Here is a 27002-nt window from a genome sequence, read left to right as displayed (position 1 = left end):
ATATACCTTACGGGCCGAAGTAAAAAAGAGAGGATGAGTCCAAACACATAGTAAACACAGAAATTCACGAGTGAGCATTTCCCTCTTCAGGGCTCAAGGCAGAGAGACAACCAGTTGTGACATCAATGACTGCAAGGCCGGGGGGGTCCATACTGGCACAGGCCATCAGACACAGCCTGCAGGAAGTGTTTTCTGACCACGCACTGCCTCAAAAGCCAGTGGAACATCTGTGCTAGGAGACACGGGGCTTAAAACTAGAGCAAATCTAGAGTAGAGGAGGGTGCCCCTCACTCCTGCCCCCACACTCTCCTATTTAAACACCACCCTCAGCTTCCCCCCTCCCGTGCAGTCCAAGTCTCTCAGACCTCTTAGCAAATGGAAGCAGCCGCTTAAACTCGTTTACTGCTCTAAACTACTTGACAGACAGAGCAGAGGGCTCCATCGCGGGCTCCCAGCAGGCTCCAATCCTCCTTGCGATCTTGCTGGTGCACTTCATGGAACTTGCATTCACATCGCTGAACAAGGAGTGAATTTAAATTCATCCAGAATGGGGAACTAAGAAAGCTGTATGTCAATGGTAGCCAAGCCAATTCTTTCTTCGTTTTATAACTATTTGGAAATTGTCATTTTTTAAAGTTTTAGTGAATAAACCTGAATGGTTCTGGAGCTCCTGATGGGATCCCTGTGTGAAAACTCTCCTAATTACTGGTCTGCTAAAAGCTTTTCTGCTGCATAGTGCCAATTCTCATTTTTGTGCGTATCACCCCCATTTAACTAAAGCTTGCATAGTTACAGTACTGGACAACTCTCAAAATATCAAATCCATTATTCCATCCTTTAGTTTCTAATGTCATGGTTCTTGAAAACTGCACTTAAGATTTAAGTGCTTCTCTCGCAAAGAATCAACTCCTGAAATTTTCTGTAATAAAACCACCTGTTTTATGCTTGTAAATTTTTCCCCTTAACTCCCTAATCTAAAGCCTTTTCAGTTAAAAAGGCAGGAATTACAGAAGAGTGTAAGCAGGCTAGGTACAAGCCTTACAGATGGTCGAAGGGGCTGTCATTAATCATACAGTCTCTATTCAAATAGTAACTCTAAGAAAACTAGAGTCCACATCTCAAGTCCTGGACAAAAATGGTCATAGCGGGCTGTGGACGACAAGATCCGAGAGGAATCATCATTACCAGGACAAAGGACACCAACGAGGAGACACTCCCATGAAGACGCAATTCCTGAGGCTCTGAAGTCAGGCCTACGACTCACCCCAGAGCACTGATCTGCTCAACAGTTACAAATGCTACCGAACTCACAACATATCACTGTCACTGCATCTGTCACTGTGTTCCCCTCCCCTGCCCCCGAGACGCGCTGCAGCAGGAATTGCTAACACTTTCTCCCCAGGTTTCAGGGCAGGGCTGGCATTCTTATGTTTTCTGTTAACAACCATTAAGAATCTGAAGCATCAATTTTATCGAAACTGGATGGTTATCAGGCACTGACTACATAACAGGCACGCCAGAGAGTCACCTGGAGGTCACGGTGACAAGGAAGGTGTGGCTCGTGGCCTGGAGCTGCCTCCACAACTCCCGATGAAACAGGATGAGGAGACACCTCGTGGGGGAAACCTCAGGCTAAGACAGTCCAGGGACAGCGCACAGAAACAACTCCAGCAGGGCTCCGGAGAGCCTCGGGACAGGCAAGGGAGCAGACGGGACGCACAGCAAGAGGCCGGGACTGGAGTGCCAGGAGGTTAGAGGAGGAACTGAGGGAGCAACAAAGACAGCCCTCAGGCAGGTCTGAACTCAGAGTTTAGACCTGCTGTTAGAGGGAGACCACCAGATGAGTTTTCTAAAAAGAGGGGAAAGCAGCAGCATACGCACAAGGAGAGGCTGCAGAGCATCTGCTGAGACACACCTGGGGTCCAGGAGCCATGAGCATGGATGGAGCGTGAGGGCTAAATCCCAGGACCCACAGTAAGGAAAGCGGGGGCTCAAGGTCCTACTCTTGGGGCCCGGAGGAAAGCTGGGAGAAAGAGGAAAGCTGGACCGCTCAGCAGAGCGTGGGGCCGCGCAAGTCTCTGAGGAAGGCGCTCTGCCCAGAGCAGCTTCGCCCTACATGGGTCCGCGTGCACACCTTCTGGGCGATCATGCTGCAGATCTCAGGCAGGAAGTCCTCGCTGAGCAGTTTGTAGAGCTGGCGCTCTCGCACAGAGGTCCTCTCCCGGAAACTCTCGGTGACCTGTCTCCACTCCTGCTCAGTCTGGCACAGGAGCCACCAGGAGCCTTGCCCTGGTCCCTGGGACCCTAGAAGAGAAGGTCAAGGTCAGGAAACAGGCCCATGGACCTCCTCCTCCTCCTCTCTGCCCTCAGGTTCACCGGCGCCCTGGGTTACCCTTCAAGGCTGATAATGTATACTTCAGACGTTCTGGCTGCTCTCCTGTTCACAACTAAGAGCTATGAGGTCAATACAAACACAACTATGGTGACCTTCACACTAATAACCTAGAAATGTTCCGATGCATCTGCTGTTCTGCATACGTGGCTTTGAGCTGCAGGAGTGTTCCTTGTTACATTAAGATACTGTAAATTGCTTTTTCCCCTCAAATGTTTGTATTGGATTACAGATTGCATGAAGTCTACGTAAGAACACAGTACACATCCTTATGTTGTAAAGTATTTCACGTTAAAAGAAAGCTCTTGAGAAGCTTTGCATTCAACCCAATGTTAGGAGCCTATTACACTGGGCCTGGGAAGGGGCTCAAGTGAAGTGACCTGATCCTGATCTTGAGTGATTCGTGAGAAGAGATGGACACAGGGCGACAATGTGCGAGGGGCAAGGAGGCTGGCGGGAAGACTACTGCAGTGGTCCCAGCAGTCTGCACTAGCCTCTGGAAGGTGACGTAAGCCCTCCAACCCCTACAAAGGCCATTACCGTTTCTCGTCTGCAACTCAGATGCTGAGGAGTTCTCTTCCTGCTTGTCACTAGAACAAAGGAAAGGGGTTACCATTAAAACAAAAACACGGCCGAAATTTTCTGTGCTTCCCTGGAAGGAAGGCACACTGGCTTCCTATTAATACCAGAAAAGTGTGTATGTTTGCGTGTAATGCACATTGGCTTCCTATTAATACTAGGAGGGAGGGAGGGAGGGAGGGGGAGAGAGAGAGAGAGAGAGAGAGAGAGAGAGAGAGAGAGAGAGAGAGAGAGAGAGAGGGAGAGGGAGGGAGAGAGGGAGAGAGAGAGAGAGTCTGTGTGTGTGTGTAAGGCACAATGCCTTACTATTAGTATTAGAAAAGAGTGTGTGTGTGTGTGTGTAAGCCACAGCAGCTTACTATTAACACCAGGTGTGTGTCTCTGACACGTCAACAGAGCAAGGTCAGAACACGGAGGCTGGAAAGTTGGCAGAGAGAGGGGAAGGACAACACACAGGAATACGGCACCACTGCCCAGGAGAGGAGGAGCTCAGTGTCGACAGTTAAAGGCCAAGGAAAGGGCTTGCTACCCGACCAAGGCCTGCACTGAACACGAGACTGTTGAACTGACCCCCACAGTAGGCTGACGTGAGCAACACAGGTTCTGAGGCTGCCCACCCCCACTCAAGGCATGCCACCTTGACCTCAGCAAAGTCAACAAAATTCCTCGGAAAACGGGACCGTTCATGATATGAGACACAAACACACTCAGTGTTACATGACCAATAGTGTTGTCTCCCTAGACCATGAAGGACATGCTCTGGATGTTCCGGCCCTGCACAGCCTCCGGGAAGAATGGACATGCCCCGCGTCGTTGCTGTGCAACAAAGGCAGCCACAGGCCGCACTCACCCACTCGGCAGAAGCGCGGCTGATGTGACTGAGGAACTGAACTTTAAATTTTATTTACTTTTAAAAAAACATTAAAAATTATTTTAGGGACTGAATTTTCTCTTTTTTTCCCCCTTCTACATATATCTTACTGTTTTTTTTTTTTCATCATTCTTAAAAAAAAAAAACAACAACAACTTTTTGGAGAAGGAAATGTCAACCTACTCCAGTATTTTTGCCTGGAGAATCCCCATGGACAGAGGAGCCTGGCAGGCTACAGTCCATGGGGTCGTGAGGACTTGGACACAACTGAGTGACTAAGCACACAGTTAATAAAAATGAATGGTGTTTAGTAAAAGAACAAAAACAAACTGAGGTATAGTTTCAGGTGTACAACACACACAGTGACCACAATGTTTAAAGGTTACACTCCATATACAGTTATTATAAAACACTGGCACATCCCCATGCTGTACAGGGCGGCCCACCAGCCTTTTGTGTGACGTACTCATTTGAAGCTCTGTCCCCTAGCTCACCCCTCCCCTTCTGTTTCCCCACTGGTCACCCCTGGTTTGTTCTCTGTATCTGCTTTGTTACATTCACGAGTTTTACTTTTTAGATTTCACAAAGTTTTATTTAATTTAAAAATACTTCAATACTGCACTGTATTCAGAACGCTACAGAATAAAGTCACCAGCAGAGGGCAGCACAGGAGCACTGGGCTTGTGAGGTGAGGCCACCCCACTGCGGCTCTGATTCTGGGGCTCAAGGGAACCAAAGAGGAAGGCACAGAACAGCTTGCTGGATTTACATGGACGTGTAGGCTGCTAACAAAACCCGGAAACTGATGTCTTGTGTATAAAACACAATGACAGGACTATTGCTCACAAATTCTGGTGGGAGGAAAGCTTGCATTCTATAGTCAAAATTTCAGAAAAGTTAAGTGGAACATTGATTGTTAAAAAAAAAAAACAAATTCTGATTGACTGATTCATAATCAGATCCCTAAAAACATTTATTAGCAGTTAATAAGCAACACAGTGAAATCCGGTCCACTTCAGGCATTTAGCTTATTTAAACAGTTCTAACAATAAACCAGAGAACAAGGAAGCAGTTTGGCCTGTGTTATTAGAATTTTTAAGACTGTGACTTAACTTCCATAAGTGAATAATTATATATCTGATCCTTAAGTAAAAGGTATAAAAGTATTTTTACATAGTACAGGTCAGACCCTCAAAACTCTTATATTGAGATTCACATGGTGGGTATTCCTAAAAGACAATGACATACTAAAATGAAATTTCCCAGGACTTCCCTAATGGTCCAGTGCTCAAGATTCTGAGCTTCCACTGTAGGAGATCCCTGGTTGGGAAACTAAAATCCTGCCTGCATGAAGCACACTGTGGCCAAAAAATTAATTTAAAATTTCCCAAAATATAACAATCTTTTTCTTTGCTAAAATTAAATACCGAATAAACACTTAAAAATTTTTAAGGTCTCATCTTAACAAAATGAGTTCTAACACAATAAAGCACGTTTACTACTGAAGCCTCCTGACCAGCAAAGAACTAACAGGCTCACAGTATTAACTCTTCCACCTCCTGTGAAGAAATCAGGGGCAAAGGGGTCTGAAGGGCACTTCCTGTGAGCAGGTGCCTTCCACTGCCAGAGCCCCCACCGCCCAGGGGGAGGGCTCCCAGACAACTGGTAACTTGAGAGGGGCCAGGCCAGGGGCCCCAAGGACTCCAGTGCACACCCATGTCCTCCCCGAGACACAGAGAGCAAGCACGGGGCGAGCCCTTCCAGCGTAAGGGTTTTGGTTAGGGACCTTCACACACCAAGATTTTCTCACCTCATGAAAGTTTCCTCCTGTAGTTTTTTCCGTTTTGGGGGTCTTCCTCTTCTTTTACCTGTTTTCCCAGGAACATTTGAGACATTTTTTTGTCCTTCACTTTCCCTAAGAAGTGGTACATTAAACAGAAATGTCAGTTGTCTGGCCACGAGGTTACTAAACAGGACAAAGGCAGCAGTTATGGGGACAGGACAGGGCGACCCCACGTCTTTTGTTATTATTAACAAAACGTGGAACCAAGGAAATGGACATCTCCCACACGAGTATCTGGGCTGGTAAAGAATCGGCCTGCAGTGTGGGAGACCTGGGTTTGATCCTTGGGTTGGGAAGATCCCCTGGAGAAGGGAAAGGCTGCCCACTCCGGTATTCTGGCTGGAGAATCCCATGGACTGTATAGTCCACGGGGTCGCAGAGTCAGACACGACTAAGAGGCTTTCACTTTTCAGGCTTCCCTAACAGCAAAGGGTCCAGCAACCTGAAGTGCGGGGAAGATGGCAGCCCAGCTCTGGGACATTGCCCGAGGCCTCTTTCTTGCCAAGACCCCAGGTAGGATGGGGTTCTCCAGAACCCACTCTGCCACGAGGAAAGGCCCAGGGCGCGCTGGCGCTGCTGAGAACTGGCACCAGAGTTGCCACCCCAGGGAGCAGGGCTGGAGAGTAAGTCCTTTGTGCTTCTGTGTGACGTGCCTCCTTGCACGCATGCTGGTACACACAGCTCACTCCTCCATGAGAAAAGTTAAACTGTGCAGTGGAATTCGGAGGCACTGGATGTTAATGGCCGTGGCGATGGCAACATGACCTCCAGGAAGGTACCTGCTCAGAGAAAGCTCTCCATGGGACCCTCCTTGTGCCGGGTCCTCCTTGTACATTCGCGTTCCGTAGAAATACCAGTAGAGGGCCCCCGAGCTGTCCTCGCCCAGCGGCTCCACACGGAGACTGTCTGCGTCCAGGCCCTGCGCAGGTCAGGGAAAGAGGTTTGGGCAACAAGAGAAAATGGAAATGAGAATCTGAAATATATTCTCACAGATCCCTCACATTACAATGCCCAAACACCTGGGGTAATCCTCATTCCGGGTCCAGACATATCAGACCAGGATAAGGCGCCTGCTCTAAGAACAGGATGTGGAAATATTTCAAACCCTTCCCATCCACATCACTGCTCCCATGTTCCCCAAAACAGAGAAAGCCAAAAGGATTCTGATGAGCTTGCGACACATCTGGCTTGAGCCCACACGAGGAGAGACAAGCCCGACAGGAGAGTCAGTGCCGCGGCAGCCTCAACCCACACGATGCCGGGCCACCAGCCAGCCCAGCCCAGCGCTCTCACTCACCAGCACGACCTCAGTGCCGCCCCCGGTGGCTGAGACCAAGGCCTCGGTGAAGGCGGAGCTGAGCTGGGCCACAGATCTCACCACGGTTCCCATCCAAGCCCACAGGCACCCTCGACCTCCCAGTGAGGGCAGGATCAGGTGAGGCAGAGGTGGCCAGAGCCCCACCCAGCACACTTCTGCCACGTGCATGCAGCGTGTGTTGGGGATGGGGTCAAGTCTTTGGGAGGTGTCATAAATCTTGATTATGCCAAGCCAAATCTCAGACCTCAGGAAGTAACATTCAGTGACTAATGTAACCGCAATTCTGGCTGGTGACAGAGCAGACAGGCCCCTATGACTGTTCCCATGTTAGCAGGGACCCGGGATGTGGAAAGGGGGACACACCAAAGCGGCCAGCACAACCCAGAGCCGGCTTCCCTGAACCGCTGCTCCAGGGAGGCTGCCTGTCAGTCACACACCTTGAGGAGGTCGAAGACGTCGTCTGCGTCCAGCCGGTAGTCACAAAGGCGGTGGAGAATCTCCACTCGGGTGCGCAGGGGCAGGTCCTGGAAGCTGGCCTCCCGCAGAGGGTTGGGCTTCCCCTCCTCCAGCTCCCAGCGGTAGTTGATGATGTCCTCCAGGTAGCTGTGGAAAGTCTGAGGCCTAGCCAGTGGTCCCAGACACAAAGGTGCGTGAATACCACACAGAGGACTGGGGGGTGGGGGTGGGGGGCGCTGGGGGCTGATACATCTTCAACAGTAGCAGAACTGAAAACCCCAGAAGGGCCTGCGAGCCCCTCGAGGAAACGCTTATTACTGCACCATGTCCTTGGAGCTGACCCTGTCAAGTCCCAAAGATTACCAATGTTTAAGCAAGTTTCTCACAGAACAGGTTGTTCTGCACATTCAGCCACAAGCAGCACATTGCGCAGCAGTAGCTGCACGTGTGCAGTGTCAATGGCAGACACCGCAAGAGGCCGTGTCCACCGTCACCTGTACAGGCAGACGCTATGGAGCTCAAGAGGCATTCAGTTTACACGGGCAGATTCTACAGACCTCAGGGGGCACTCGGTTCAAAGTCAGGTCCACGACTGAAGAGGGCAAACAGCAAAGAAGGCCAGGGTCTGCCTGGCTTAATCCATTCATATTTCATGTTCTGATGCAAAGGTAGAAAAACCTTCTCCAGAGCACAAGCATGAACAAGCAAGAACACAGAACACATTCATGTGCTATTACGTGTAACCTTGTAGGCATAATACAAAACACTATGTTCTAAATTTCAGAGGTTTTTCTGCAGGAAACATTTAAGACAGTTCAATGACAACTTAAGTTTCTGACTAGTACCTAAATGTGCCTTGTATATAACAGGGTGTTATGCATGCCTGCGTGCTTAGCCGTGTCTGATTCTTTGCAACCCTATGGACTATCGCCTGCCAGGCTCCGCTGTCTGTGGGATTCTCCAGGCAAAAATACTGGAGCGGCTGCCAAGTTTCCTTCTCCAGGGGATCCTCCTGACTCAGGGACTGAACCTGCATCTCCTGTGTTTCCGACACTGCAGGTGGGTTCTTCACCCACTGAGCCATGGGGAAAGCCCCAGCATGTAACAAAGTGATGTTCGATCATTAGACAGTCACTCTATATCTCAACTAGTGAAGAATCTGGATACAATTGAACCTAATGCTTGCTCTAAAAACATTTTTCTCACTGAACAAATAGCTCCAAACAAATTATGTAGGTCAATATCTTTAAAAGAGGCAGTTCCCATGTTATTTTATAATCTACGGTCGTTATAGCTGTAGAAAAAGTCAGAAGAAATATTCTTAGAAAAAAACAAAGGGTCTTAGGCAACTAAGAAATGAAACATTATGTTTTTTCAAAGAGAGAAGGAACTTTATTTCCTTCCCACTGATACCTCAAACTAGCATAGAGTGAATGTGGTTAGCTCATCGAAATCCATCATGCCACCTGGAAACAGGGCTCTTGGCCCAGGGACCGGAGGGAGCCCTGCCTGCGGCACCTGCAGCTCTTACAAACTGAGGCCACTCAGTGCAGGGCGCTTGTTCTGGACGGTTATCACCAACCCTTTCAATAGAACAGAAAGACTGAAGCACGTGGTCCATGGCTATGTTCCTTCTTGTCTGAAAGAAGCTCTAAATGCTAGTTAACGCCCCCCACCACCCCTTAAAATAGTCCGCAGGAGAAAGAGAGACATAACTATCTATCCACACTCCAGAGTGAGCATCTCAGAACCCCAGCAGAGAGCTGCTTGCTTTGCTTTCTGCAGAACAAGTTTCTACCAGGAGACCCACGTGACCCGGGAGGTGTGACCAAGCAGGGAAACAACCTGCCTGAGATCACCAGAGTGAAAGGAAGACTGCCGCGTCAGTTCTGAGACATGAAAGGGTATCTGCAGTCCACGGGCAGGGAGCAGTGAGGACCTGGCATCCCAGTGCCATGTAGAGACTAAATAGAAAAATTCAGTTCAGTTCAGTCACTCAGTCATGTCTGACTCTGCAACCCCATGGACTGCAGCATGCCAGGCTTCCCTGTCCATCACCAACTCCCGGAGTTTACTCAAACTCATCTCCATTGAGTTGGTGATGCCATCCAACCACCTCATCCTCTGTCATCCCCTTCTCCTCCTGCCTTCAATCTTACCCATCATCAGGGTCTTTTAAAATGAGGTGAGGCCACCTTCGCACCAGGTCGCCAAAGTATTGGAGTTTCAGCTTCAGCATCAGTCCTTCCAATGAATATTCAGGACTGATTTCCTTTAGGATGGACTGGCTAGATCTCCTTGCTGTCCTACATCACAGTTCAAAAGCATCAATTCTTCAGCACTCAGCTTTCTTTATGGTCCAACTTTCACATCCACAAATAAAGAGACTAACTTTTGGTAATTCCTAAAAGGCCCCATAAGAACATTAGAAAACTGCTTATTCATAAAGATCATAGAACAATTCAGCCCAAAACCACTAAACCAATGCCTCTTTCGTAGGACTATATGGTACCTGCCATGTCTTGAAATCAGTTAAGAAATCGTGACAATTTCAAATTCAAGGAAAATATGACTAAGATATAAAACATATTAACAGAGAAATACATATATAACAGATTTTGTGTATATAAATGCCTATGCTAGGTAAAAAAGAAGAGTATCAAAAGTCATCTAGAAATTTTTAAAAAGCCCCTTGGAAATCTTTGTCTTTAAAAAGATAAAGAATTGTCTTTAGTGGAAGCCAGATGGTACCTTAAATACTATTTGTATGAACTGGAAGTCTGGAGTGTCAAGTTTAAGGTGAGAAATGGTACAGTAAGAATTCTAAACAGCTTCTGATAATTAAAGATGCACCCTGCTACCCCAGAATCACTCTCTCTCACACACACACGCACAAACACACACACATACACAGATATATACATGCACCCACACAGTCTATAAGAAATAAAGTGAAATACTTAACAGAAGAAACCATCGAAGGACAAAGGAAGGAAAAACATAAGAAGGAAACAGGTGAAGAGACACTCATTAGTCATTTAGGGAATGCAAATCAAAACCCAATAAGGTACCATGCCACACCCACCGGATGGCTAAAATTAAAGAGACAGGTAAGGACAAGTGCTAACCAGTTACTAACTCAGAGAAAGGGGAATGTTCGCAAACTGTTAGGGGGAGTGTAAAATGATGCAGTTGCTTTGCAAATATTTGGCAAGTTGCTCAAAACTTAAACAGAATTACCATATGACCCAACCATTCCACTCTTAGGTACACAGCCAAGAGAAATGAAAACTTGCATTTTGTACACAAAAACAAGTACAGTAATGTTCATATACAGCAGCACGACTCATAACGGTCAAAAAACTGAAAGAGCACCATGTCCATGAACCGACAGATAAATAAAACATTCAGCAGAGTACTTTCTGACCATAAAATGAATGAGTCCTGGATTCACGATACAGTGTGTTTGAAAGCATGCTAAATAAATTAGCCTAATACCTACACATATGCCTTCCACCTACAGAAGCACCTAGAATAGTGAACCAACAACACGCACAGAAAGCCCATGAGTTAGTGGGACTGGTGGCTGCAGGGAGTGAGGAGCGACAGCTGATGGGCGTGAGCTGTCTTATGAGGCTGACGAACCATTCCGGAATTCAACAGCAGTGATGACTATACAATCTGTGAATATTCTGAACACCCACCCATGAGCTGGGCACTTAAAAACCCCAGAGACACAAGTGGAAAACCAACCATACCAATAATTACACTAAATGTAAGTGAACTAACAAGTCAAACACTGCTTAGTAGGAAATGTATAGCTTTGAAATGCCTATATTGAAAAAAGGCTCATAACCAGTACAATAGCTTAAGAAGAAAGAAAAAGAAGAGTAGGCCAAAGTAAACAGAAGAAATAATAAAGACAAATCAATATAACAAAAAAGATTTTAAAAAGAAAACGAACAGCAGGTAAGGTTAAAAGTTGGTTCCTTAGTAAACATTTTAAAAGTTGATAAACTTGTAGAAAGAATCAACTTCTAGAGGGAAAGAGAGACAGCACAAATTACAACATCAGGAATGAAAGTGGAACCACTGTGGATCCTACAGATATTAAGAGGATAAGAGAATATTATGAATAGCACTATGGAAATAAATTTAAAAACTGAAACAGACAAATTCCTTGAAAAATGCCAAAATGACTTACCAAAGTCATGACTTAAGAAATAGACCATCCAGAAGAAAAAGGAACCCTCCTACACTGTTGGTAGCAATGTAAACTGGTACAGCCACTATGCAGAATAGTTTGGAGGTTTCTCAAAAAACAGAGAAGAGTGCTAGCATATGATCCAGCAATCCCACTCCTGGTATATACCCACACAAAACTATAATTCAAAAAGATACATGCACCCCTTATGTTCACAGCAGCACTATTTATAATATCTGAAGACATGGAAGCAACATAAATTTTCATCAACAGATGACTGGATAAAGATGCGATACATATAAACAACAGAACGTTTCTCAACCGTAAAAAGAATGAAATAATGCCACTTGCAGCGTCATAGATGGACCTAGAGATGACCACACTAAGTGGAAGTGAGACGGACAAACACCATACGATGCACTCACATGTGAGATCTAAAATATGACAGACTTACCTATGCAACAAACTCGCAGACACAGAAAACAGACATGTGGTTGCCAAAGAAAGGGGGTGAGGGGGGAGTGATGGATTGGGAGTCTGGGATTAGCAGATGCAAACTGGTATATACAGAATGGATAAACAACAAGGCCTGTTGTACAGCACAGGGAACTATATTCAACGGCCTGTGATAAACCACGGAAAAAGTGGAAAAGAATATGAAAAAAAGATATATATGTAAGATTGAATCATTCACTTTGTTGTACAGTTGAAATTAGTGCAATACTATACTTAAATAAAATTTTTTTTAAAAAAGGAACTTCCTTGGTGGTCCAGTGGTTAAGATTCTACCTTCCATTGCAGGGGGCCACAGGCGTGATCCCTGATCAGGGAACTAAGACCCCACATGCTGGCTAGTGTGGCCAAAAATTAAATTTAAAAAATAAATTTTTTTTTAAGAAATAAAACATCCAAATAGCCTTAATCTATTACAGAAACTGAATCAATAATACTCAAATAAAACCTTGCACAAAGAAAACTGCAAACCCAAAGGCTTTCAGTGGTGAACTGTTCAAAAGAAATTACACAGACTTTTTCAGAAACCAGAGAAGGGAAATGCTTCTCAACCCATCTGCCAAACCTGACAAAGATTTCTAAGCAAATAAAAGTACAGGCCAATATTCTTCATCAACATCCTCAAAACAGTAGCCAACTGAATTCAGCAAGAGACAAAAGGGACAGCACTTCATCACACTTCATGGTGAAAGGCTGTGTACTTCCCCCAAGATCAGGAACAACACCAGCGTCGTGGCCAGCACAGTAAGACAAGAGAAGGAAGCTCCTGGGACAGAGGCTGAAGCAGAAGCAGACAACAGAAACTCCTCGGTTATCTGCAAGACCAATGAAGCCTCAGTAACAAGGTCAACATAAAAAGATCAACTGTATTTTACATATACCGGCAACAAGTAGCTGGAAAATATAAAAGCTCAAGCACAAATGGAAAGATGCATAATATCTTTACACTGAAACCTTACAAAATTCCTGAAATTAAAGAAGATAAACAAATGGTGAGATACATATCATGGTCAAGGACTGGGGAATTCAACATTGGTCAAAGTGTCCATTTTCTGTAGCAGGCCTTTTTTGGGGGGTGGCAGGGCTGATAACTTAATTTTTAAATTTGTATGCTAAAAACCCAGAATAGTCAAAACACTTAAAAAGCAAAAATAAAATTTAAAAAAGGTGGAGAACATTCTCAATTTCAAGACAATTTGATACTTGAATAGACTGAACATGCATGAAATTCATAAGTAAAAAAACGTGGACACTGACCTTCTGCTTCACACCATAGACAAATACAAACTCAAAATGCATCATAATGTCAACTGCAAAAAGTTGAAACTATAAAACTAAGAGAAAACCTCAAAGAGAATCTATTGACATTATAGGTATGTCCTGATTTGGAAATATTAATAACATACTAGAAAAAACTGATAGATTAGACTTCAACAAAATTAAAGCTTATCGTTCTTTAAAATACAGTGTCAAACAAATAGGTAAGCTACACATCAGGAAAAAACAGCCATAGCCTGTTATTTACCTCATCATCAGGGAAATGCAAATTGAAACCACAATGTTACCACATTACATGCAACAGAATCAGTAAAATGAAAACCTAGGTAAAATTAAAAAGAACAAATGTTGGCAAAGATACGGAGCAACTAGAGTGGTCAAGAAAACAAGTCTGGCAGTTTAACATCAAACATACTCTCCTATGGGACCCAGCAATTCCCAGGAAAATGAAGAGACATTCACAAAAACCTGTGCAGATGTTCACAGCTGCTTTATTCCTTACAGCCCCACTGGAGTCTGCACACAAGTCCACCAATTAGTAGACAGAACACCTGAGATATTTTTGCACTGGATACAACTGAGACTCCTCCCTCAAAGGAACAAAGTACTGACATGAACAGCAGCAGCAGCGAGCACCATGCGCTCTGGGCTTCCTGAAAGACGCGGACACGCAGAGTGATCCCAACCAGAAGAAGCTCTGCTGCTGCTGCTAAGTCACTTCAGTCGTGTCCGACTCTGTGACCCCATAGATGGCAGCCCACCAGGGTGCCCCATCCCTGGGATTCTCCAGGCAAGAACACTGGAGTGGGTTGCCATTTCCTTCTCCAGTGCATGAAAGTGAAAAGGGAAAGTGAAGTCGCTTAAGGCAAAACAACCTGCATCCATAGGAACCAGATCACTGTATAGGATACAGTGGGTTTCTCTGGGAGGGTGGGGGTTAGATTTAGTGCACAGGGGCACTTTCGAAATGTCATATTATCTTGAACAGCGTGCTGACTGAGTTCAAGGAATTAGAAACAAGAACCTATTTTTCTAAAAACGGGCATGCAAACTATGACCCATGGACCAAATCTGGCCTGAGTGTCTATCTTTAGCCTGTAAGCTAAGAATGTAAAAATCATTCTTTTTTAAAAGTTGGGAGAAAAAAGAAATCAAAAGAATATTATTTCATGACATATGAAAATAACAGAAAATTCAAATCCCAGTGTACATAAAACTCTAAAAAAAACAGTCACAGGGACTTCCCTGGTGATCCAACAGCTGAGATTCATGCTCCCAATGCAGGGCGCCTGGGTTCAACCCCTGGTTAGGGAAGTAGATCCCATATGCCACAACTGAGACACAGCACAGCTTGCTAGTTAGCTACCTAGCTAGCTACTTAAATAAATGAGTAAATTAAAAACACCCACACCCAGTATCAGCCATGAAGCACTGCTCTCCCCACTACTAAAAGCTCCAGACTGCTCCAAGGATGTCATAAATAATTGAATTTTATCTCACTCAATATTATTATTACTAAATAAATTTAGTAATGGGTATGCTTATCATTCCCATTTTACAGGTGAGGTAAGTAATAGAGAGATGATGGAACTTTCTTCTCTCTCTTTAGTTGCTAAGTTGTATCCGAATCCAGCAACCCCATGGACTGTAGTTTGCCAGGCTCCTCTGTCGATGGAAATCTCCAGGCAACAATACTGGAGTAGGTTGCCGTTTCCTTCTCTGGGGGATCTTCCCAATCCAGGAATCAAACCCGGGTCTCTGGCATTGCAGGCAGATTCTTTACCAACTGAGCTATGAAGGAAGCCCTTTCTTGGCTCCACATAACAGCTAAGTCTTAGAAGCAGGAAACAAAAGCATTCATTTGTACAAAATCCTCTTTATTTAGGGTGGGATGAAAAGAAAGCCTCTGAGAATACTGAGCACAAATTCACTTTAAATGCACGTGGATACCACTGGAGAGACAGAGTAACAATCACTTAGGGCAGTTCCTTTCAGTGGAAAAAGTAAAATTCATTGCGATGCTTCCTTGTCTGAGTGATCACTGCACACAGGTGTATTCAGTTGCATAAATTCACTAAACTGCAGAGTAAGGAATGTGCCTTTTCTGTGTATTACTACATACCATCATCAACAAGTTTTTAGAAGGCTGAAGCCTGACTCCAGACTAGTTAATTCAACCTGGTCAACCAGATCTCAAACTTACTTCACCATTCAGAAATGTTTCTGTTTCAGTATACTTATCTCCTTTTTTCTAACACAAGCAGTTTATGTTTTCTGAAATGCTGTGACATATCACAGGTATGCTCTGACGAAGGCCAGAACCAACACTTGCCTCCCTGGACCAGCACAGAACAGCGGGACCAACGCTGCGCCACACCACCCCGCAGGACAGGGTGATGATGAGCACCGAGGGCACGAGCAGGCCGAAGGCTCCCTGCTCCTTCTCTCCTTCAGAGACTCAGTTTCCTTCAGCAGCAGAAAAGTCACCGAAGCAGTGCTGCTCTCCATTACACCACCCCCTGAAATTTCAGGACATCTGACTAGGATCATTTGTTTGTTTGTTTAAATAAATTAACATCTGATTTCAAAAGAAATTGTTTAGGAGTAACCGACACAGTGCTGTCACGAGGAAGAAGCTAATGTTAAGAGGCTGGGCACCAGCACACAGCTGCAAGAGACAGAACCCATGAGGAGGCAGCTCTGCAAACTGTAAGCAAGTATTTCTTGTGCTTCATCATCGCCAACACACCTGTGAAGACAAGGCTTAAGTATGTAACAGGAAATTCCAGTACAGATTTCAAATGTGCACAATGAACTAGGAAAGGCGTGCGCTGGACAGCTTGCCAGGCTGGAGGCACTGGGTCGTCACCTTCACGCCCTCACAGGCCTTTGTGCTGTGCTCACCTCGCTCCTCAGGCCTCATCCACTCACTCACTCCTTCCTGGTCTCCTGTGCTCCATACCCTGGGGACCACACCTCCAAACTTGTCACCCAGCCTACAAGGCCTACTGGGCTCCCACTCCTGCTGTGCTGTGGGCACTGGACTCCTTGCAGAGATGAGTGGGGAAAGACGGTGGCAGTAGGCTACGCAAGCCCCACACGTGCACAATAACAACCAGCCAAGGCGATATGAGCCCCCAGCTGGGGTTGGGCCCTGTCTTCCCTCCAGCTGAGAGGTGTCTTAGATGATTTCCAACAGAATGCGGTTTAATCGTGAAGTCTCATTTTATATGGTGGCAATGAATCAAAATTTAATAGGGCCAAGATTCTGCAGCTCAAATCAATCACATTTCTGAACCACATGGGACCTTCTACAACCCCTAGGCGCTGCTCCAGGGCTTTAAGCCCAGGCGCAACCCTCCCAGCTGCACTTCATGAGTGGGTCTGTTTCTCCTGCATTCAGCCACTTACTGGGCTCTGCCTTGGGAAGCACCCACGTGAAGACTCAACTCCCTGGCCCTTCTCTCAAACACCTGCGTGCTCTGCAGACTTCAGAGCACTTGCTGTGGCCAGAGCACACTGTGGTGGGACCCAGGACTGAGGGTTCTGAGGGCGTCTGTCCTACAGCACCCCGGCCAGAGCGAGGTGAGGCGAATGGGGCCCTTGGACACTGATGAGTCATAGGTGAAATGAAACAACCTCTGGAGTGAGCAGCCTGGAAATGCATTGTTTTGAATCTTTTTCTGGGGGGCCATGCAGCATGTGGATCTTAGCTCCCTGACCAGGGACTGAACCTATGCTCACTGCAGTGGAAGTATGGAGTCTCAACCACTGGACCGCCAGGGAAGTCCTGTATTTCTTTAATCTTAAACGGGCCTTTCTTTTGACTGAGTGACAATACTTCCAGAAATTTAAAATAAGAGCATAATTCACTAGGCGTACAAGCCTTTATGTCCAAGGCTATGTGAAATATGTTTGTAACAGTTAAGAGTTAAGGCACAAATGTTCATCTACTAAACTGGGGTATCTGACAATCCCATTTAGAGAAACATCAGTTATGATAACTAAATGTAAGATACGAAAAAGTGAAATCATATACACAGTATGACTACAACAGTGCTTAAAAAACCCCACCAACTCCCAAGCCACAGCTCAAAAAGCAAACCTTTCCTCATCGTGTGAGTGGTAAGGCGTACGGTTCCTCCTGCGCTTTGTTCAGCATGACAGCCTGGATGCCCCTGGGGACGGACAGCACGGTCCAGAGCACCCAGGAGAGCACCCCCACCGCATCAGGGCGGCTGAGGACCACGACGGGCACAGGAGCAGCTCACCACCCTCACTCGCGTTGTGCCCACAAGTTGACTCCCAGCCCTGACAGGCCCCTAAGAGTGAGCTTACTACAACAGAAATATTCCACATACCGCCTTTTGTTAACTGTCTGATAACTACAAACCATACACCCCAAACTTCTGTTTGGATTGCGGGACCAGGACTGGGAACCCCATCCAGTCTCTGGTTCCCAGAAGCATCCTGCAGTTCAATGCCATGTGGGAACGGGATAAAGAGAATGGCTACTGAGTCCCTGGAAACAAGCGCTGAGGCCTGAGCAGGAAGACCCTATACTTGCTGACAGAGATGAAATCCAGCTCCACATTTCTGCTTGTCTCACGTGTAAGGGAGCGGGTATACTTGGCGGCTACGGTGTGAGAGATCCCGAAGCTCCATCTCAGAATGATGCTACTGTTCACAGGAACAAGAGACACAGACCCAAGGGGCAGAACTGTAGTAAGAATCTAATTTTGTTAGGCATCAATTTACCAATATTGGAAACAAAGATGAGAAAATAAGGCCTACACTGAGAGGAAAACACTCCATGTGACTGTGGTAGCCGGGGAACCGAAGGGTAAGGGCTCTAGATTTGCGAGAGTGGAAAAAAAGACAATAAAATGAAAACTCAGCTGCAGAAGCAGCGAAAGGCAGGACCCGGAGCCCCATGTGAATACACTGTACTCTCGGCCGATGATCTGCTCAGGTTTGCTCCAGGAGATACGAAACATCACTAAGACTGGTTAATTCCTTCCGCTGCCAGAAGAGAGAGGACTGGGGTTACTCACGTGATGTCCCTTCGCTGATAGCAGCCCTGGAGCAGGCGGGCGATCAGGTCGCTGATGAACTCCACGTCATCTCTGTGGAGAGCTGCTTCTAACTCCTGAGGAGGGGGAGACAGGGACGAGAGCTCAGACTCAGAGGCAGATCCCCAACCCCTGCCGGCGGCCCTCCCCCCTCACCACCGCTATCCATTCTGGCCTGGTGCAGCTCTTTGATTTTCCAGGCGTTCACTCCCCTACTGCTCTTACCAACCTCCATCTCTCTCATCTGCACAGGCAGACACCTCTTTTTGTAAGTCAGTACCGTTGCTTCTCGGCCTTTTGGCTAAGATCAGGTGTATAACTCAATGCCAGCACAGTCACAAAAGAGCTTAACTCATGTAAACAGGCTGTAATGCTTTCTATTTTAATGCAGGAGTGTAATGGAGCAGATATGTAATTGATCAGAAAGCATTCATTTACTGAAGAGTTTCAACAAGTAAGCCAACTGCAACAGCTCTCCAGAATCATGCCACTTGGAACGTTTCTGTGTGCACACAGCCTGTCGGACCTAATAGCAGTGAGGCACTGCCCGAGCGGGGGTCGGGGTGGGGGAGTTCCAGGGGACGGGCACATGGGACTTAGGCAGAGACGGCACACATACTCTAAACGAGGGTTCACTGAGGAGCTACAGGGACAGAGGTGACAGCTGGGATTCGGGGGACCCTACTCCTTCCCTTCTCAAGCTCCCACAGTGAACAGTCACCACTCCCAGAACACAGGCCCACGTCCAGCCGGAGGCCGTCCACCTGCTGGGCAAGCTGACTCCCCAGGATCCACTCTGCTGGTGGTGTGGCCGGCTCATAACCAGACTCTGAGGGTCTTTAAGTGGGCCCAAAAGCGCCAAGGGCACCAGCTTCTGATCTCCACACTGAGGAGCAGGCAGAGTACACAAGAGGAGGTCCACGTCTACTAGAAATACAGGGAAGGTCTTTTGCGCGACATTTTAATCCTGTGTATTATTCTATGTTCAAAAGTTCCCAAGTTTGTAAACACCCCGAAAACATCATGTGACACAAGCATTACCAAGCACACTAACTGACAGAAACAAACAACTGAGCCACCCTGAGAAGGAAGGGGCCCTGGACACCTTGAAGGCCAGGGCCTCAGTGTGGGAACACAGGGCCAGCCCGAGGGCGAGCGTGGCCGGGATGCGCACACCTGCCACAAGGGCGCCTGCTCTTCTGGGCAGACACCAGGGATGCTGGGTGGGCCTGAAATATCTGCCATGTGAGCTCCGAGGGAGACTTCTGACGCTTATGAATGCAAGTCCCACCCTGCCTCACATGTCACCCACAGGATACTGAAACACACCAAACACAACGTTCCTTTGTAGACATAGCTCGACTATACTGTGCCTCAAACTCAGAAGCACCTAGAAAACAGACCAAATCAGACACGGTGACTCGGGAGAGGCACTTTCCCCGGGGCCCTGCAGGACCCAGCCCGCAGAGTCACTCACTGCTCCATCAGAGGCGGCGGCGCTGCCCCTGGACCCAGCTGTCCTCCCCGCAGCGGCCACAGGTGACCAGGGCTCCCTGCACGGCCTCCGCTCTCACGGCCCTGCACCCAGTGTCACAGAGAGACAGCAGAGGCAGGACAGCAACTTTAATCCCGCTGAACAAAAAGAGGACTGGCTTATCAGTTAAAATTTTTTCACTTCAATGGATACAGAGTTTGAGATTTGCAACATCAAGACGTTCTGGAACAGATTCATAACAACATGAATAGACTTAACACTACCAGACCGTGCCCTGACACTTAACACCACTGGGCTGTGTGTACTTACACACACACAGCGCTGGACCATGCCTTGACACTTAACACTACTGGGCTGTGTGCCACACACAGCGCTGGACCGTGCCCTGACACTTAACACTCCTAGACTGTGCACACCGACAGAACACTACCAGAGTGTGTCCTCACACCCCACACTACAGACTGTGTACTTATCACAGCTACCAAAGTAGAGTTTATGTGTCTTTGACCACAATTTGCAGGGTGGTCCCACAGCCCCAGCTCAGGGGAACCAGCCCCTGAGAAAAGACCTCCAAGGAAGCCCTTGGCACCCAGGCCTGGAGGCCGCGTGCACAGCATGCGGGGAAGCGAGGGTCCCTTAGGGAAGAAGAGTTCCCAGAACTTGCCACATTACAAGTATCCCCAGGCAGAAGCTATGGTGATTTAAATGAGGTGATACTTACAAAAGCCAGACCAGCCCCATGCACAGTGAATGCTCCATAACATGTGAGCACTGCAGTTAATTCATTCTCAAGTGACGGCGTGTAGAAAAACAGACTGAAGAAACAGAAAGTGCTCTTTTCAAAAATCAGATTTCTGAACAACAGAAGTTCAAACTTTAATACATGGCCTGTATGCCTGATGCTTTTGAACTGTGGTGTTGGAGAAGATTCTTCCTGCTGCTGCTAAGTCACTTCAGTCGTGTCCGACTGTGCAGCCCCACAGACGACAGCCTACCAGGCTCCTCCATCCGAGGCAAGAACACTGGAGTGGGTTGCTATTTTCTTTCTCCAATGGAAGAAAGTGAAAAGTAAAAAGTGAAGTCGCTCAGTCATGTCTGACTCTTCGTGATCCCATGGACTGCAGCCTACCAGGTTCTTCCGTCCATGGGATTTACCAGGCAAGAGTACTGGAGTGGGTTGCCATTGCCTTCTCCGAGAAGACTCTTGAGAGTCCCTTGAATTGCAAAGGGATCCATCCAACCAGCCCATCCTAAATGAAATCAGTCCTAAATATACACTGGAAGGATTGATGCTGAAACTCCAATACTGTGGCCACTTGATGCAAAGAACTGACTCATTGGAGAAGACTCTGATGCTGAAAGATTGAAGGCAGGAGGAGAAGGGGACCTCAGAGGATGAGCTGGTTGGATGGCATCACCAACTCGATGGACATGAGTGTGAGCAAGTTCCAGGAGTTGGTGATGGACAGAGAAGCCTGGCAGGCTGCAGTCCATGGGGTCGCAAAGAGTCAGACTGGACTGAGCGACTGAACTGAACTGATGCATGAGGCAATCAAACTACCTCCAAATCCAAGTTATTCACAGCTTCACTACTTCCACCTTCAGCCCAGGGCCCAGACTAAGGCAACCAGGGTTTTTAAACACTCTTCCAAAGCCCCGCCCCACCACTCCTCCTCACTCCACACCCCTTTCTGCATTCTCTTTTCACTGTGGGCACTGAGCTGTGAGCACAGAAATCTGAACTCTGCCAAGATGCTCTGGGACAGGGGAGGGGGGAACAACCAGCAAATCACCAAGAAGGGACCAAGCAGGGCTCCTGAGCGTCACGCTCGCCCTCCTTGCAGCTGGCGTCACAGCTCATTAGGGATGAGCCTGTTCAGCCCTGGGACCTGGCGGTAGCTGCTGAGAAAAGGACCCCAGGATGAGCCAGGGAGGAGTTGGCAGGAGGCGGGGGCCGGGTAGGGGCCTTGAGCCTGTGTCGTGGAAACTTTTCCCCAAACAGGGAGAACATTCTGGAGAAGCAGCCCAGGAACATCACTAACTCCTCCACGCCAGCACCGCTCAGCAACTGCTCTGCTCTCAAAGCTCAGTGCAGGGCCTCCTAGCAGTGGACCCAATCCCGAGATCCCGAATCTTCTTTATCTTTTGTTAAACAAGATAGTAAAGACAGAACAACTTTCTTTCCCTCAACTCCAAGGAAGAAGGGAGATGACGTACATGCACACTCCAGGCACAAAGACCCCACTAAGTTTCCCCAAGGAGGGAAAGGCCTGAGGAAACAGCTACCCGGGCCTCACTTGATGTAAAAGGCACAGATCTTTCTCACCTGCACAGGGACCAGCTGCAAGCAGTGGGGATCACAGTCAAAGGGGCTTCCACGCATGCCCAGGAGTGGGCTCACACAAAGGAGCAAAGCAGGCCTTCCGAGGGCCATCCCAGCCGCTCTCAGGGAGGCTGCCCGGCGAGCAGGCCCAGGCTTCAGAAAGCACCCCTGGCATTTTGGCAGCTGATGCTTCTAACCTGGTGCATAAATTACCTTCATCCCAAAGGCTGCTTGAGACAGTTCACACCATATTGGCAGCTCTGCACTGCAGACGCGACAGCCATCACCTGTCATGACGTAGGGAGCAACTTTCTAGAAAGGAAACCACACAGCGCCCCTCAGGCTGAAAAAAAACTGCTCAAAGCAATGAATGTATAAACCTACATGAATATGCTTGTCTGAAAAGGTATAAATTACCAAAACTGGCTCCAGATATTTAAAAAGGGGTCTGAAGTTACACACATCTTCTCCCACAGGCAAGCTCCAGAATACAGAAGTAACTGCTGAGCACTGAAGAGATGGGAGCGTCTCAGCAGCCCAAGAGGCTGGTGCTGACGAGCCTCAGACCAGGGTCAGAATCTGGACTTCACATGGAGACTGTGCCCTTGGAACCCAAGGCATGTGGCTCATGGCGCAGCTTCCTAGAGAGCCGGGTTTCCTCTGATGGTTTTGTTTTCATAATTGTAACTTGTGGTCATTTGGAAAGGTATACTATTCTTAACTTAAACATGTGGATGAATTTCAGAAATAAAACTGGAGATGTGGTCAGACAACTTATGTCGAAGCTACTTCAGCCAGAAGCCCTAGACCCCTGGGGTTAAGCAGCCCCACTCCTTGCTCACCACTGGACTGGCCAGAAATTAATTTAGGTGTAACCAGCGAAATCAGGGAGAGAAGCAAAAATCAAAACTGGAAGTTAATCTGAGCGTCCTGTGCAGGCCAGGCCAACACAGGGCCAGGGTGAGACAGTCCCAGGCCCAGCCCAGGGAAAACACCAAGGACGACAGTGAGTCAGGGCAGAGGAGGTGAAAGCGGAGCTGCAGGTGCAAAGTTCATGAGATGCTGCCAACTGTATGTGGAAGGCAGCAGAGAAGAGGACACCTCGGGGAACAACTTTTAATACTGCCCCCCAGCCCCCCAACAAGACAATGGATCTCTAACTGATGAGACACTGAGTGAGGGTGGGGCGGGGACAGATACCAAAGCGGGAACACCCTGGTTGTTCATGTGTGACCACGCCCTGGTCTCCTGGGGGGCAACAGCACAGAAAACTGGGTGCACGACGTGGATGTGCGGGCCCTCTCATCTGCCAGTCAGCTCGGCCTCCGTGGCCTCGTGACGGGGGCTCACGAGGGAAACGGCCCCTGCACCTAAAGACACGCTCTGTGCCTGGCTCCGCAGCTCGTGCCCAGGCTGCCAACAGGCTGGGAGACACCGTCTCGGGGAGCATCGCAACTGGGAGGGGTCCCCATTCCCGGTAGAGATAGCAGCGATTGAGAATAAGCTTGTCAGCAGAGGAAGGGCCAGGACAGGACTAGAGAAGACCATAGACAGGAGCCCTGGAGCAACCAGGCTGAAGGATGAATGTGACTGGAGGTTTCCAGAAATGCCTGCCATCAATCTACAAGGAGAAATCAGCAAAGACAGGACAAACTAGCAATGACCAGGGTGTGGTTATAACTGAGAGAACAGTTCTGAACTCACTGGGAAAAGAAAAAGAACGCACTAACCCATCTGGAAAATTATTCAAGAAATGGGAATACCAGATCTGACCTCCCTCCTGAGAAATCTGTATGCAGGTAAGGAAGTAACAGTTAGAACTGGACATGGAACAAGAGACTGGTTCCAAATTCAGAAAGGAGTACATTAAGGCTGTATACTGTCATCCTGCTTATTTAACTTATATCAGAGCATATCAGGCAAAATGCTGAGCTGGATGAAGCACAAGCTGGAATCAAGATTGCCAGGAGAAATATCAATAACTTCAGATAGGCAGATGATGCCACACTTATGCCAGGAAGCAAAGAAGAACTGAAGAGCCTCTTGATGAAAGTGAAAGAGGAGAGTCACAAAGCTGGCTTAAAACTCAACATTCAGAAATCAAAGATCATGACATCCGGTCCCATCACTTCATGGCAAACAGATGGGGAAACAATGGAAACAGTGACACTGAGACTTCAATTTCTTTGGCTCCAAAATCACTGCAGATGGTGACCGCAGCCATGAAATTAGAAGACGCTCCTTGGAAGAAAAGCTGTGACCAACCTAGACAGCATATTAAAAAGCAGAGACATTGCTTTGCCGACAAAGGTCTGTCTAGTCAAAGCTGTGGTTTTTCCAGTGGTCATGTATGGATGTGAGAGTTGGACTATAAAAGCCGAGCACCGAAGAATTGATGCTTTTGAACTGTGGTGTTGGAGAAGACTCGAGAGTCTCTTGGACGGCAAGGGAGATCCAACCAGTCCATCCCAGAGGAAATCAGTCCTGAATATTCATTGAAAGGACTGATGCTGAAGCAGAAACTCCAATACTTTAGCCACCTGATCCAAAGAACTAACTCTTTGGAGAAGACCCTGATGCTGGGAAAGATTGAAGGCGGGATGAGAAGGGGACAACAGAGGATGAGATGGTTGAATGGCATCACCAATGCGATGGACATGAGTTTGAGTAAGCTCCAGGAGTTGGTGATGGACAGGGAAGCCTGGCAGTCCATGGGGTTGCAAAGAGTCAGATACAACTGAGTGACTGAACTGAACCCATCCTCATGCTGTCTAAAGGAGTCCCCAGGTGCTGACCCAGGCCAGTCCCTGGTGGGGCAGGGCTCTTGACCAGGCTGGGGAGAAACAACCCCTCTTCTGATTCTCAGATCCCTGATGAGGACGTGGGTCTGGGTGTCAGGAAGGTGGTGTGTTGAATGACAGATGTCCATTTCAAATAAGTAACAATGTCCTACTCCACAGCACAAGGAGCTACATTCAGCGTTCTATGATAAACCATAGTGGAAAAGAACACGCAAAAGAATGCATATGTATGTTTAAGTGAGCCACTTGGCTACAGGGCAGTCATTAACACAACACTATCAACGAAAAAGCAAGAGAGTTCCAGAAAAACATCTATTTCTGCTTTATTGACTATGCCAAAGCCTTTGACTGTATGGCTAACAATATAAACTGTGGAAAATTCTGAAAGAGATGGGAATACCAGACCACCTGACCTGCCTCTTGAGAAACCTACATACAGGTCAGGCAGCAACAGTTAGAACTGGACAGGGAACAACAGACTGGTTCCAAATAGGAAAAGGAGTACGTCAAGGCTGTATATTGTCACCCTGCTTATTTAACTTATATGCAGAGTACATCAGGAGAAACGCTGGGCTGGAAGAGGGACAAGCTGGAATCAAGATTGCTGGGAGAAATATCAATAACCTCAGATATGCAGATGACACCACCCTTATGGCAGAAAGTGAAGAGGAACTAAAAAGCTTCTTGATGAAAATGAAAGAGGAGAGTGAAAAGTTGGCTTAAAGCTCAACATTCAGAAAACTAAGATCATGGCATCTGGTCCCATCACTTCATGGGAAACAGATGGGAAAACAATGGCTGACTTCATTTTTGAGGGCTCCAAAATCCTGCAGATGGAGACTGCAGCCATGAAATTAAAAGATGCTTACTCCTTGGAAGAAAAGTTATGACCAACCTAGATAGCATATTCAAAAGCAGAGACATTACTTTGCCAACAAAGGTCCGTCTAGTCAAGGCTATGGTTTTTCCAGTGGTCATGTATGGATGTGAGAGCTGGACTGTGAAGGAAGCTGAGCGCCAAAGAATTGATGCTTTTGAACTGTGGTGTTGGAGAAGACTCTTGAGAGTCCCTTGGACTGCAAGGAGATCCAACCAGTCCATTCTTAAGGAGATCAGTCCTGGGTGTTCTTTGGAAGGAATGATGCTGAAGCTGAAACTCCAACACTTTGGCCACCTCATGCGAAGCGTTGCCTCATTGGAAATGACCCTGATGCTGGGAGGGATTGAGGGGCAGGAGGAGAAGGGGATGACAGAGGATGAGATGGCTGGATGGCATCACCGACTCGATGGGCATGAGTCTGAGTGAACTCCGGGAGTTGGTGATGGACAGGGAGGCCTGGCGTGCTGCAATTCATGGGGTCGCGAAGAGTCGGACATGACTGAGTGACTGAACTGAACTGATAATTCATCTAGACTTCAGTGAAAAATAAATTTAAAACAATAAACAAATGGCCATTCTGAGACCCTGGGGCCACTGGCCCTGTCAGGGTTTGCATCTGCACACTGAGCGCCCAACTGGTCGCCTGAAAGCACTCGAGGCAGAGCCAGCGCCAGGCCCCGCAGCACCTTCCGTGCAGGGACACCTGAGAAGCGTGTCGGGTGTGGCTCTGCTGTGCTAAGAAAGGCTCCTCAGCAAAATTCTCACAAAACAGTCATGAGGCTTTCCTGGTAGCTCAGTGGTATAAAGAATCTGCCGCCAATGCAGGAGACAAGGGTTTGATCCCTGGTCCAGGAGGACCCCACATCCTGCAGAACAACTAAGCCCGTGCACCGTAACTACTGAGCCCTGCTGCACAACCAGAGCAGTGCGTGCAACGAGAAGCCCGAGCAGCCCGAGCAGCCAGCCAGAGCAGCTGC

At 47.5% G+C, this 27002-nt stretch overlaps 1 protein-coding gene across 1 annotated transcript in view; it reads right to left on the bottom strand.

Moving 5' to 3' along the window:
• The window catches only part of CECR2 (CECR2 histone acetyl-lysine reader), a 122436-nt gene that overhangs the window by 27306 nt on the left and 68128 nt on the right, over positions 1 to 27002 (bottom strand). The window contains 6 exon segments of the mRNA XM_068971538.1: positions 2135 to 2304; positions 2933 to 2982; positions 5653 to 5757; positions 6465 to 6604; positions 7441 to 7624; positions 18509 to 18603. Coding sequence (XP_068827639.1) covers positions 2135 to 2304; positions 2933 to 2982; positions 5653 to 5757; positions 6465 to 6604; positions 7441 to 7624; positions 18509 to 18603 — 744 coding nt within the window.

The sequence above is a fragment of the Capricornis sumatraensis genome, chromosome 4 (assembly GCF_032405125.1).
Source record: "Capricornis sumatraensis isolate serow.1 chromosome 4, serow.2, whole genome shotgun sequence".
In the NCBI taxonomy this organism is placed as follows: Eukaryota; Metazoa; Chordata; class Mammalia; order Artiodactyla; family Bovidae; genus Capricornis; species Capricornis sumatraensis.
Note: the sequence above shows the minus strand (reverse complement) of the source record. Positions and strands in the feature narration are given on the sequence as shown.